The sequence below is a fragment of the Acomys minous genome (genome assembly GCF_964271855.1).
Source record: "Acomys minous genome assembly, chromosome: 6".
Classification (NCBI taxonomy): domain Eukaryota; kingdom Metazoa; phylum Chordata; class Mammalia; order Rodentia; family Muridae; genus Acomys; species Acomys minous.
The window spans coordinates 104,339,295-104,353,025 of NC_140487.1; the positions used below are offsets into that span (position 1 = coordinate 104,339,295).

At 51.2% G+C, this 13,731-nt stretch overlaps 1 protein-coding gene across 3 annotated transcripts in view; it reads left to right on the plus strand.

The window, feature by feature from the left end:
- CSMD2 (CUB and Sushi multiple domains 2) overlaps positions 1-13,731 on the plus strand; it is a 573,432-nt gene that overhangs the window by 487,955 nt on the left and 71,746 nt on the right. For all 3 annotated transcript variants that reach the window (XM_084784630.1, XM_084784631.1, XM_084784632.1), the window contains 4 exons: positions 816-1,025; positions 6,811-6,999; positions 11,384-11,561; positions 12,600-12,745. In XM_084784630.1, coding sequence (XP_084640756.1) covers positions 816-1,025; positions 6,811-6,999; positions 11,384-11,561; positions 12,600-12,745 — 723 coding nt within the window. The remainder of the gene's footprint in view (positions 1-815; positions 1,026-6,810; positions 7,000-11,383; positions 11,562-12,599; positions 12,746-13,731) is intronic.

The following is a 13,731-nucleotide window of genomic DNA, read 5'->3' on the forward strand; positions in this document are numbered from 1 at the left end:
TCCTCCAGGCTCTTAAATATACAAATCACAATTGACATGCACATCTTTCTATTTCCAGTGTCTGATTTTTTTTTCTTCTTCTTCTTCTCGTTTGACACTGTAACATGTGGGCATTTCTTACTCTCGGTAAATAGGTTTTCACTGAGGAACATTTTCCCATAGCAATCCAATTTTGAAAACCCGTGTCTGTAAACAAATACCAGCGTTTCTGTTCCAACCTCGTTTCTCCGTGGCTTATGTAAATATGTACCCCCAGGGGCTTAATTAAATCCATGTAACCCGACAGGTGGCTAAGAGGCCTTGATGATCCCACCAAGGTCGCATAGTGTAAACGTCATTTGACTTCTCAGTGGATCAGGTGAGACAATACATACCGCACAGCCACGTCCTAAAGATTCTAGAAGATACCAGCAAGGAAGGCCACATGTGCCCTCTGATTCGATGGGGGCTTGTTATTTTTAGCTAAACACCTATTTTAGAGAAACTGCCTTTATATTGATGTCAGACAGGATTCGAATGGAATCAAATGTTGACTCTGAAGTTGGCTTCCCATGAAATCAAATAGGCTCTGGGTGGAACTCAGAAATTACCGGAGCTTTTATTCCTGAGAGAAAAGTCTATTGACTTCCCGTCCTCCCTGATGGCCGGAGGAGGGACTCTTCGGGCAGAGCTCAGACTGTGCCCTGGGAGACCTGCCTGGGTTGGGGGCTTTGGCGGTGCGGACTGTGGACCCTGAAGGAGACACTGTAGTGGGCAGCCTTCCAGAAGCAGAGCTGTGTGGCTCTGGGCACTGTCTGCCTCTGTTCCCCTCCCAGGTGCTCACATCCAGTTTTTGAACTTCTCCACGGAACCTAACCATGACTTCTTGGAGATCCGGAGCGGCCCCTCCGAGACCAGCCGCATGATGGGCAGGTTCAGCGGGGGTGAACTTCCGGGCTCGCTGCTCTCCACGTCCCACGATACCATCGTGTACTTCCACAGCGACCACTCCCAGAATCGACCAGGATTCAAGCTGGAGTACCAGGGTAAGGTCGAGGGGTAGCTCCACTGTCCACCCCGTGTCTGGCCCACAGCCACACATCTCCCTGCCTGGATGCGTGGGAGGAGATGCCAGAAGGGCTGAGGGGCAGCAGGCCTCTCTGAGGAGGCTTCCGGTTGGCAGCTACCTTTGTGAACCTCGCCTCACTAGCTACCTAACCCAGTTTGGAGCTGATAGTCAAAATCATCCTAGACAAAAAAAAGCCTATCAGTTTCCTCTCAAGCACCCCTGACATCCACTGCCCGCCATTTCCCCTTGGCTTTGGGAGGCTCAGTCTCAGCAAAGCTCCCCCATGACAGAATGGAGAATTCCAGCATTGGCAGCACACACCTCAGGCGGCGTCTCCTCGGGAAGACTCACCTGTATGCTTACAGAGGTTCTAATTCCTCACACGAAACTCAGTTGCAGGCCCAGGGCTCCTGGTGTGGTGCATTCCCAGAAAAGACCCCCATCACGGCAACTCAGGCTTTGCTGTGCAAGGGGCCCCTCGTTCATCATGACTGTACGTGGCAGCCCCACACCAGCCTAACTTCTGCCTGGAGTGCTCTCCTAAGTGTCACTGAGTGAAGCACTTGCTCAGGCCCCAGCTTAGCTCCTTTCACTCACTTCCTGGTTTCACAAACACACACACACACAGGCACACATGCATGCACACACGCACACGCTCGTGCACACACACACACACGTGTGTGTATTGCTAATACTAGTGCATGCTTATTTTAAAAACCCTACAACTGTAAACATGTTTCAGTGCTCAGGGGACACCAGCCAGCTCAGGCTGCTGTAGCAAGTGCTGCAAGCTCAGGGACAACAGAAACTCATCCTTCCCTCTTCTGGAGGCTGGCAAGTCTAAGATCAAGGTGCTGGCAAATCCCACATCTGGGAGAGCCTGCTCTTTGGTACACGGTGGCACCCTCTTACTGCGTCCTCACTTGGCAGATGGAGTAAAGGACCTTAGGCCTCTTTGATAGGGACCCCAGGCCTGTTCTCCAGTGAAGACCTGCAGAGGCCCAGCCTCTGAATGCCCCCTCCCCCATTAGAGGATGAGGCTTCAGTGTGTGGTATTGGCTGGGAGGACACACACAGACTACGTCACATGTCAGGAAAGTCACATTCCTGCTCCTTCCCCTGTGCAGAGGGAGGGACTATCTTTGGTCCAGCCGGCCCTGCATCCCACCGTAAGTGCTTCCTTGTAGTTTCCCATACTCTGTTAAGTTTCAGCTATACAGAAAACCCACCAACATATTTAGCTTGTTAAAGAGCAAAAACAAGTGGGGGGGGGGGCAGGAAAACAGCATCAGGATGGGATTATTTCCCAGAGACAACCCGTGTGTGTGTGTGTGTGTGTGTGTGTGTGTGTGTGTGTGTGTGTGCGTGTGTGTGTACACACCTAGGAAGAAAATGTAAGTGCAAAAGTTTTGACCAAATATATTTTTAGTATGGAAAGAGTACTATACAATGTGTTTTCCTGAAACTTGGCATTTTTTCATCCCTGTAGCTGGGAGCCCCTCCCTTCTCAGACAGGAACACTTAGCAAGGACCGGGCTTCTGATTCCGGGGCAGCCATAAAGGGTGACCCCTGACGTAGGCACCCTTGGGCCAGTTGCACGGGGAAGGCCTTCACGTATGTTGTATGTCTTGGGAGCACAAGAGCTTGGCCACCCCAAACCATGCCACCCTTGTTGGTACTGACCAGGCAGTCACACCCAGACAGGGAGGTTGGGAGAGATGTCACAGAAGCTATTCCTATATAAGAGTTTCTGAGACTGACAAGTTGGGGGTGGGGAGTAGTGGTGTGAGACTTGACAGCAAGTCAAGACACACCAATAATCACAGTCATGGAAGACTCTTGCTCTGCCTGGAACAGATGCCACGCCCTATCACACACACCACGGCCACCATCACTTCCTGCATCTTGTTTTTTTTTTTGGGGGGGGGGAGGAAATACCAAAATACCAACAACCCTGCGCCTTGAACAACAGAACTTAAGTCTGGGGACAGAAGTACGAGCAAGATTAAGGTGTCAGCAGGATGGGTTCCTTTTGAGGCTTGTCAGGATCTACTCCGGGTGTTGGACCGGGTTTGGGTGATTTCAGCCATGGTCGGCATTGCATCAGCTTGCAGGATCATCACCCCAGTCTCTGACTTCATCTTTGTTTAGTATCCATCTCCCGCCCTGCTCCCTGATTGACTCATAATTATTGTACATAAGTATAGGATACCTTGTAGTGTTTCAAGACAGGAAACGTTGTGTTTGATCAAACCAAGGTGGCTGCGGTCCCATCAGCCTAGACCTTTACAATGTACTTGACATGATGAGCATTCAAGATGTCCTCGATTGTGTGCTGGCAAGGCAAGGACATGGGAGAAAAGGGGTCTCCCATGCTATTGGCGGGAACGTAAATGAATCGCAGCATTATGCGATATAGTACAGAGGTCGCTCATGCTCCCCCTCTCCTTATGAAGATAGCAGCCACATCAGACTGCGAGTCTGTGCCCTACAGCCATTCTAATTCACGTGGAATGGGCAGAGGTCATCTCTTCAAATCGGGTCACTTTCTGACCATCTGGGCTTTCAAAGGTCAGCATGTGACTATGCAGAGACACAATGCAACCTGTGATCTCTCCCCGACACCTCTCCTAAATATGAGTGTTGCTCACACAACTGTTGGGCCAAGGTCTCACCCCTTACAGGCCCAGGCCACACACTGAGCCCATGTCATAGGATGGTGGCTCCTGCACACTCCCAGTGTGGCAAGCCCACTTGTCTTTGTAAAGGTGTCTTATTCAGACTCCTGGATCCCCAGAAGAGACCTGAGAACTCCCACCTACCCAGCTGTCACCCCTGTATCAGAGAACATCCTCCTGGCTCTCCCGGCCTTTTCCTTTCTTTGAGAAGGGCTCCTGTTGAGCTGCCCTACCTGAGGTCCCCAGCTGTCCTTCTGAGGAGCCAAGGACAACATAATGGGTCAGGCCAGTCCTTCTGTGATAAGGATCTGCCTGCTGCGCCTGTGAGTCACAAGCCTCCCTGTGTGCTCCTCAGCACCAGGCCACCTGCTCTCTCTCGGACTGGAGCTCAGCCTTCATTAAGATTTCCAAGTTGTGATGGCCCCAGCCTCTCAGTCTAGTGTCTCTAGTGCCAGAGGCCCAGCTGCATCCGCTGGTGCCTCTAATTTGTGATGGACGGCAAATGATTCTCTCTGACCAACGGGTCCACATTCTCCACAGTGTTTAGTACAAACAGGCTCTGAGCTCTGAGCTCTGACCTCATGCTTTCCCTCCAAAGAAAATGGGTTCTTTGGGTCCCCAATTTTGGGGAAGAGCCATCTGTCCCCACTGAAGCTATTTCTGTGAGCCCCAGTTCTCTCTGTGCCCTCAATTTTCCTTGGAACAACATAGCTCGCTCTTCCTCAAAATTCCCCTAACTGGACAGTCCAGCATCCCTAAACGCTGCTATCCTTGTCTTTCCTCGAGCAGATATTTCCATAAAATGTTTAGTGGTAGCTAAGTTTGCTTACCCTTAACTTATTCCATGGCTCAGTGTGTAAAATTCCTGAGGCCGGCATCTGTAACCCTGGCACTGGGGGGTGGGGCCAGGAGCATCTTAGGAGCTCATTAGTCTACTCACCTGCTGAGCTCCAGGTTCACTGAGAGATCTTGCCTCAAAACATGTTTGGAGAGTAGTCAAGGAAGACACCTGAACTGACCTCTGGCCTGCACACACACACACACACACACACACACACACACACACACACACACACACACACACACACACATGAAAACCTCAGAAGAACCGTGTTCATGGCAGGATAACTGAAGTGTACAACTGCTCCAAAGTGTTGGGAGCTGTCAAAACTCAGGTTTCAAATGATAATAGTTTGGACTCACAAGTGTCCCCACAGTAAGCCCTCCCCTTTGGGAAGCCCAGCCCCTCACCCTGGGGAGCCCTGCTTAAAGAAATGGAAGAGTCTCTCTCCTCAGGATTTCTCTCTCCCTCGGAGGCGTCTTCCAGGGCTCTGAGGTCTGCCTTGGAATGAAAGGAACCAAGGCAACCCTCCTGGAAGTTTCTCCTTTTTGGAAAAGCTACTTATTCAAGTGACACTCCCATCTAAGCCACTCTGCTTTTGACTCGTGGGTGCGCTCTTCACTGTCCTTGCTGTCTGTCCAACCGGGGCAGCAGGCCCTGCCTCCTCTAAGACGCTATGAGCAAATCACCCAAAACGGCTTCAGGGCAGGGCCACCTCTCTTAGCCCACCTATACACATGACGTCTGCTTAGTTCTTTGACAAATATATTAATTTCAGATATTTCTATTTCTCTGTGTGTGTGTGTGTGTGTGTGTGTGTGTGTGTGTGTGTGTGTGCGCGCACATTTTTGTGTTTATGCACATGTGTACATGTAAGTGCATGTACGTATGCAGGAGGGCACACATGTAAAAGCCAGATGCCTACCTCCTATGCCATCCCACAGGCATCAGGTGCTCTGTACCCCTTTTTGAGACCAGGTCTCTCTCTCTCTCTCTCTCTCTCTCTCTCTCTCTCTCTCTCTCTCTCTCTCTCTCTCTCTCTCCTTGGCTCTCACCAAGTAGGCTTGGTGGCTAACAAGCTCCGGGCATCTGCTTGTCACTGCCCTCTCAGTACCAGCATCACAAATGCACACTGCTACTACTACTCCTGGCAAAAAGGAAGGAAGGAAGGAAGGGAGGGAGGGAGGGAGGGAGGGAGGGAGGGAGGAAAGAAAGATAAGCCCACATGGATCCTGGGTGTCAAACTCAGGTCCTGCTGCTTGCAAGACAAACCAACTGGGCTTTCTGTGCATGTTTTCCTGCACTGAAACAGCCCTCTGCAATGTCAGCCGGAAGCACAGAGCCCAGGCACCACTGCAGAGAGGGCATGGAGGAGCCATTAGCCTCGAGGTCAGGGCTGTTCTTATTACATGTGATACATCATCCACTTCCGCAGAGCATCACTCAGCCCAGCTGCTCCTACCGAGTTGTTTCTGCTGTGCACATAGCCCGTCCCCCTCTTCTGCCAGTTCCCTGTGTGGAGAGTACCCAATTACTGCCATAAAGGATACTCTTCAGCCCGTGTGCCCAATTAGCCGCAGCCTTTGCTCTGTGGTACACGCTCAGCCAGTGCCTCAGCTGACTCTGCCTGTCGGACAGGCCTCAGCCATTGCTATGAGGGCAACATTCCTACTCCTCCAATGAACGTTCTTGTATGGCAGTCACACATTCCTTGTGGCCCACCTCGTCCCCCCAAAAAGCTCCCATTTTGCCTGCAGATTTGGTTTACTCCCTCCCCCAAAATGTTTTCACGGGTTCTAACTATAGCAGGGCTGGAAAGGCCCACTTCTATCCTCTCCTCACTGTGTCTGTGTCTGTCGCCTCTGCACAAGCAACATAAAGGCACCTAGGCCAATGCCCGACCCTGAGAAGATGTCCTGTGAATAGCAGTTTTGCCGTCAGTGTGTTCTGTGAGCCTTTCTCCAGGGGAAATATGCACCATCAATAGCATCTATGGGGCTCCTCCCACGTGTCAGTACTGTGCGAAGGGCAACACAGATGCCATTGCACCAGCCCTCATAACAACTATGAATAAGAAAAAAGGGGTGCATAGAGAAATTAAGGAACTTATCCAACCAGTCTGGTCCATCTGGGTCCCATCCTGGAGCTCTGCTGCAATGCTAACCCTCGACACTACAATCTTCCATTTGGAAAGAATTTCCACAGAAAGACTAAAGTGACCTTTTCTCCTAATCTTTTCTAGCCTATGAGCTCCAAGAGTGCCCAGACCCAGAGCCTTTTGCCAATGGCATAGTGAGGGGAGCTGGCTATAATGTCGGACAATCGGTGACCTTCGAGTGCCTTCCAGGATACCAACTGACTGGCCAACCTGTCCTCACATGTCAACATGGCACCAATCGGAACTGGGATCATCCCCTACCCAGGTGTGAAGGTATGTCCCTCTTTTGCCCCGATGGTCTTTCCTGGGGTTAGTCATAGACACAAAGCATCCTACTCCACCTGCTACTCCATCCTACTCCACCTGCTGCTCCATCCTACTCCACCAGCTACTCCACCCTACTTGCTACTCCATCCTACTCCACCTGCTGCTCCATCCCTACTCCACCTGCTACTCCATCCTACTCCACCTGCTACTCCATCCTACTCCACCTGCTACTCCATCCCTACTCTACCTGCTACTCCATCCTATTCCACCAGGTACTCCATCCTACTCCACCAGCTACTCTATCCAAACTTGCTACTCCATCCCTCCTCCACCTGCTACTCCATCCAACTTGCTACTCCATCCCTCCTCCACCTGCTACTCCATCCTACTCCACCTGCTGCTCCATCCTACTCCACCTGCTACTCCATCCTACTCCACCTGCTGCTCCATCCTACTCCACCAGCTACTCCACCCTACTTGCTACTCCATCCTACTCCACCTGCTGCTCCATCCCTACTCCACCTGCTACTCCATCCCTACTCCACCTGCTACTCCATCCTATTCCACCAGGTACTCCATCCTACTCCACCAGCTACTCTATCCAAACTTGCTACTCCATCCCTCCTCCACCTGCTACTCCATCCAACTTGCTACTCCATCCTACTCCACCTGCTACTCCATCCTACTCCACCTGCTACTCCATCCTACTCCACCTGCTGCTCCATCCTACTCCACCTGCTACTCCATCCTACTCCACCTGCTGCTCCATCATACTCCACCTGCTACTCCATCCTACTCCACCTGCTACTCCATCCTACTCCACCTGCTGCTCCATCCTACTCCACCTGCTGCTCCATCCTTCCTCCACCTGCTACTCCATCCTTCCTCCACCTGCTACTCCATCCTACTCCACCTGCTGCTCCATCCTACTCCACCTGCTACTCCATCCTACTCCACCTGCTACTCCATCCTACTCCACCTGCTACTCCATCCTACTCCACCTGCTGCTCCATCCTACTCCACCTGCTGCTCCATCTTACTCCACCTGCTGCTCCATCCTTCCTCCACCTGCTACTCCATCCTACTCCACCTGCTGCTCCATCCTACTCCACCTGCTACTCCATCCTACTCCACCTGCTGCTCCATCCTACTCCACCAGCTACTCCACCCTACTTGCTACTCCATCCTACTCCACCTGCTGCTCCATCCCTACTCCACCTGCTACTCCATCCCTACTCCACCTGCTACTCCATCCTATTCCACCAGGTACTCCATCCTACTCCACCAGCTACTCTATCCAAACTTGCTGCTCCATCCCTCCTCCACCTGCTACTCCATCCAACTTGCTACTCCATCCTACTCCACCTGCTACTCCATCCTACTCCACCTGCTGCTCCATCCTACTCCACCTGCTGCTCCATCCTACTCCACCTGCTGCTCCATCCTACTCCACCTGCTGCTCCATCCTACTCCACCTGCTGCTCCATCCTACTCCACCTGCTGCTCCATCTTACTCCACCTGCTGCTCCATCCTTCCTCCACCTGCTACTCCATCCTACTCCACCTGCTGCTCCATCCTACTCCACCTGCTGCTCCATCCTACTCCACCTGCTGCTCCATCCTACTCCACCTGCTACTCCATCCTACTCCACCTGCTGCTCCATCCTACTCCACCTGCTACTCCATCCTACTCCACCTGCTGCTCCATCCTACTCCACCTGCTACTCCATCCTACTCCACCTGCTGCTCCATCCTACTCTACCTGCTACTCCATCCTACGCCACCTGCTGCTCCATCCTACTCCACCTGCTGCTCCATCCTACTCCACCTGCTGCTCCATCCTACTCCACCTGCTGCTCCATCCTACTCCACCTGCTGCTCCATCCTACTCCACCTGCTGCTCCATCCTACTCCACCTGCTACTCCATCCTACTCCACCTGCTGCTCCATCCTACTCCACCTGCTACTCCATCCTACTCCACCTGCTGCTCCATCCTACTCCACCTGCTGCTCCATCCTACTCCACCTGCTGCTCCATCATACTCCACCTGCTGCTCCATCCTACTCCACCTGCTACTCCATCCTACTCCACCTGCTACTCCATCCTACTCCACCTGCTACTCCATCCTACTCCACCTGCTACTCCATCCTACTCCACCTGCTACTCCATCCTACTCCACCTGCTGCTCCATCCTACTCCACCTGCTGCTCCATCCTACTCCACCTGCTGCTCCATCCTACTCCACCTGCTACTCCATCCTACTCCACCTGCTGCTCCATCCTACTCCACCTGCTGCTCCATCCTACTCCACCTGCTGCTCCATCCTACTCCACCTGCTGCTCCATCCTACTCCACCTGCTACTCCATCCTACTCCACCTGCTACTCCACCCTACTCCACCTGCTACTCCATCCTACTCACCTGCTACTCCATCCTACTCACCTGCTACTCTATTTGATCATCAAAGGCAGAGGTCCAGGAAAGCCTTGTTCATCCTGTTTCCATGTAGGTAGAAGCCACCCCAGCCCATGTGACAGAGCTCTGGGCAAGTACTAGGAAGGACCTGGAGGTGTGTGCTATAGCCGAGGGATTGACATACCCAGCCCAATGGGCTATTTTTCCTCAGGTAGACGGGAAGGTGCTGCAATGAGACTGTAGGAGCTGAATGGTGGAGAGAAAGCATCAATTCTGGAACCTTCCCAAAGGGAAGAGAATAATGCCTTTTCCTGGTAACTCTGGCTCCCCTTTACCTGTCCCATTCATCCCCTTCTCCCTACATGTATTTGATGAGAGCCAAGCTGGCAATCTCAGGTCACTGGAGATGGATTATTCTTGGGCCATCTTCCTTAAGCAGAAACAGAGTGAGGATGACCAAGAGGCTGTGCAGCCCCCTTCCCCTGTAGAGACACCCCACTTCCACTTCCTTTCCTGTCTTACTCTGACAGCCCAGAATTTCTGTGGAGGAGATGCTAGAATCCATCTTGAAATGGGAAGGCTTGGCAGGGACAGTAACCCCTGATTGAGTGCCCCAGCTCTGGGGTCAGCTGTCAGTCCCATCTCTGCACCCTGTCGTTGACTTTTGCTTCCTTTCCTGAGAACCAGGAGGTACCACAGATGGCTCACCCAGAGGTGGTGGATGCAAAGAAGTAGCATTCTATAGAGAAAGAGACCTAAAGCAAGGGCTGTATCTCTAGGCAAGAAACTGAGACAAACATTTTGATGATTGATTGATTCATTCATTCATTGACTGGCATTCCAACCCAAGGCCTCATGCATGCTAGTCAAGCTCTCCATCACTCAGCTTGATTCCAGCCCTGAACAACCATTTCTCATATATTGTTTTACCTAATTGTTCCCACAGTCCCATGAAAGGACTGTTTAACTCCTGAGGAAACAGACTCAGAGAGAGTGAACTACTTGTCTATGGTCATGGGACTAATCTGTGGCATAGCCATGATTTGAGCCCAACCTTAGCCTTACTGCCAATAAATAAATAAGTCAATAAATCCCAAAACCATATCAAACATTTGTTTATGCAGGTGTGAAGTCTTGCATTCAGATTCCCAGGACCCATGTAAATGGTGGGTGTGGAGACCCAACTGTAATTCCAGCATTTGGAAGATGGAGACAGGAGATCCCCTGGAATAAGCTCTCTAGCTAGACTGGCCATATTGTCAAGCTCTGGTTTCCACTGAGAGACCCTGCCTCAAAGAATAAGACGGAAAGTGATCAAGGAAGAGTCCAACATCAACCACAGTTCTCAGTGCCCCCCATGCATGAGCACATGCGCGCATACACACACACACACACACACACACACACACACACACACACACACACACAAGCAAACATGCATATCCTAGATGCGCATGCCCACAAAAATAAGTAAATACTAAATTTAGTATTTTATACTATTATATATTTAATGCTATACATATTAAAATACTAATTTTAATATTTTAAAAATTAGACCAGAAGAGCCACTCTAGGAAAAACAAGTCAGAGAAGAAAGAGATGGTTCTAATCTCTTAGCTCCTCCCAGCAAAGGAATCACAGCCCAGATCCTAACACGTGTTTCTCCCCATTCCTAGGACAGGGTCAGAGGAGCTCTCAGGGGTAACGCCTTCTCTACAGGGATGTTCTATGAGAAATAGAATGAGGAGACCGAGGTGGATGAACACAGAGGCACCAGATGTGTGATGACAGACAGCCTGGGAGCAGTGTCAGTGACATCCAAGCTCAACCACACAGCCCTGTGTCTTCTCCGCCTCCACCAACCTCCTAGCAGAACAACCCTGAGAGCTGGGGTTTTGCCGGGAAGGCATCTGGGTTCTCATCAGGGTGGGTAGGAATGTCACATACTCATTTCTTTGTGTTTCCTCCCTGGCAGTCCCCTGCGGTGGGAACATCACCTCTTTCAATGGCACCGTGTACTCGCCTGGCTACCCCAGTCCCTACTCCAGCTCCCAGGACTGTGTCTGGCTGATCACTGTGCCCATTGGCCATGGCGTCCATCTCAACCTCAGCCTGCTCCAGATAGAGCCCTTTGGAGACTACATCACTGTCTGGTAAGACCAGACCCTGGGTTGACAGCAGAACAAAAAGAAGCTCAGCTTCAGGTCACTAACTCTGTGACAAGGGAGGAGTGAAAGGTCAATGGCCCCCAGCCTGGGGCCCTTTCTACATCCAGGGAAGCTCCCAGTGAGTGCGTGATTGGGGATGGCGTGAATGTGCAGGCTTTCCTCCATGTTTCCAGAACTCACTCCGCATTCTACATATACTTAACCAAGCTGTCCAGGCTAACAAAAAGGCTTGACATGACATTTTGTAAAGTTCCATGTGTTGCCCAACAGAACATTCTAAACTGATGGTGGCATTTTATGCCCATGCCATCCAACATGGCAGCCACCAGGCTCGGTTTTTAAGTGTTGTTTAATTGCAATGAATTTAAATGTAAGTAGCCATGTACATACAGTTAGTGGTTACTGAATTGAGCAACTCAACACTTAGCTACAGAGTTCTATAGCCAGCAGCCTGAACGGATTTTAAAATGGAAATGCATATTCTTGGTTGGTTAAGGGCAATTTCCTACACACTTTCCCCTAAACAATTGAATCTATGGACGAAGTATACAACATTTTTAAAACTTCCTTTGTTTGGAGACTAATGCTATTCTAGGAATTACCACAGGGGAGTGGAATAATTTTTTCTCAAAACTCTGAGTAATTTCCAAGCAATGGATATGAACAGAAAAGGGAGCACTAGATAAGATTCCAGGCAATAAATCATCTGCCCCTCCCCCCAAAGATAACGTGGCTTGCTTGGCTGGCAAGAGGCTAGCAGAGAGAACAGCACGAGAGTCGCACCATAGTGCCTCGGCCCCTAACAAGCTGGCGTGGTTGCACCAGTAGCTCTGCAGGGGTAGGGCTAGCGAAGACTTGAGTGACTAAGGATTCCATCAACTCTGCTGGAAGACCTCTCAGAGAGGGGTTGGAGAGGGTCTCCTAGAATCCAAGCCTCTCTCAGAGCCACTCACTGATGGCTCCAGGAGCAGCAGACACTCAAAGGCCACTGATGACATGCAGGACTTTCTTTCCTTTGCGCAGGGACGGGCCACAGCAGACTTCTCTACAGCTTGGTGTCTTTACCCGGAGTTTGTCCAAGAAAATAGCACACAGCTCCTCCAATCAGGTCCTGCTCAAGTTCCACCGGGACACGGCCACGGGTGGGATCTTCGCCATTGCCTTCTCAGGTCAGTAGGAGAGCTTGGTCAGGTGGGCAAACAGGCTTTCCAACCAAAGGCTGCATTTGCCATTTGTGTGGCTTTGAGTGAGTCGTGGGGCCTCTGTGAGCTACAATGTTCCCAGCTATGGGAGTGCTCCAAGGCCAGGACTCCACTCGCGCAGTGCTTTCCTCATGGTATGGAGGTACAGAGGCATGTGAGGCCAACCCTGGGTGCCAACATACCCGCTCACACTCACTCCCAGCTGACCTGTCCATTTCCCCATCTCCTGACTTGTCTCTTCACTTCTGTAAGGCAGTCTTTCCACAGATCTCTTGGGACTCCGTTGACCTCACAGGCCGTGCTTTGCTTGGTGGCACAAGGCCAGGCAGAGGGGATGAGCACCATGCTGGATGAGCTTATACACTCCAAGTGGGATTGCCCCACCAGCTGCCTATTCTCCTGTAAGGGACTGAAGTTCTTGGGGACCTGAGTGTTTCTCAAGCTTATTATTAGCGGACATAGCATAGTGGAGTTTTAGAACCATCCCTGGGGGCACATGCTCCTCTAGGGAGTGATAGCCGTGTTCTATGCCTACAGAGCAGTGTATATTTGAGATTTATTCCTAGCTCTACCTCGGGCCAGGTTTGTGTGGCCTTCTGTGACCTTTCCCTGATGGTGAGCTCCATCTCTTCACCTTGGGGTTGGTGACCTGTGAGACTCCTGTCAGGTGACTCTCATCACCACCCCCACATTACAAATGAGGAAGAGGTACCAAAAAAGGTTTCAGGACGTTCCCAGGTGTTCAGGTGAAACAGCACTCAGGCAGCTGAGACCCGCAATGTGATCTGGTGTGATCTGGTGTGACTTCACAGTGTGGCGCGGCATGTGTACATTGACGGAAACCCAAACATACTCGGCCCAGAGCCTGGAGACAGAGACTAGGATCATGTACTAAGCACAGGTGACCTGGGTCTGGTGTCAGCCTGTAATTCCAACTATTCGGGAGACTGAGG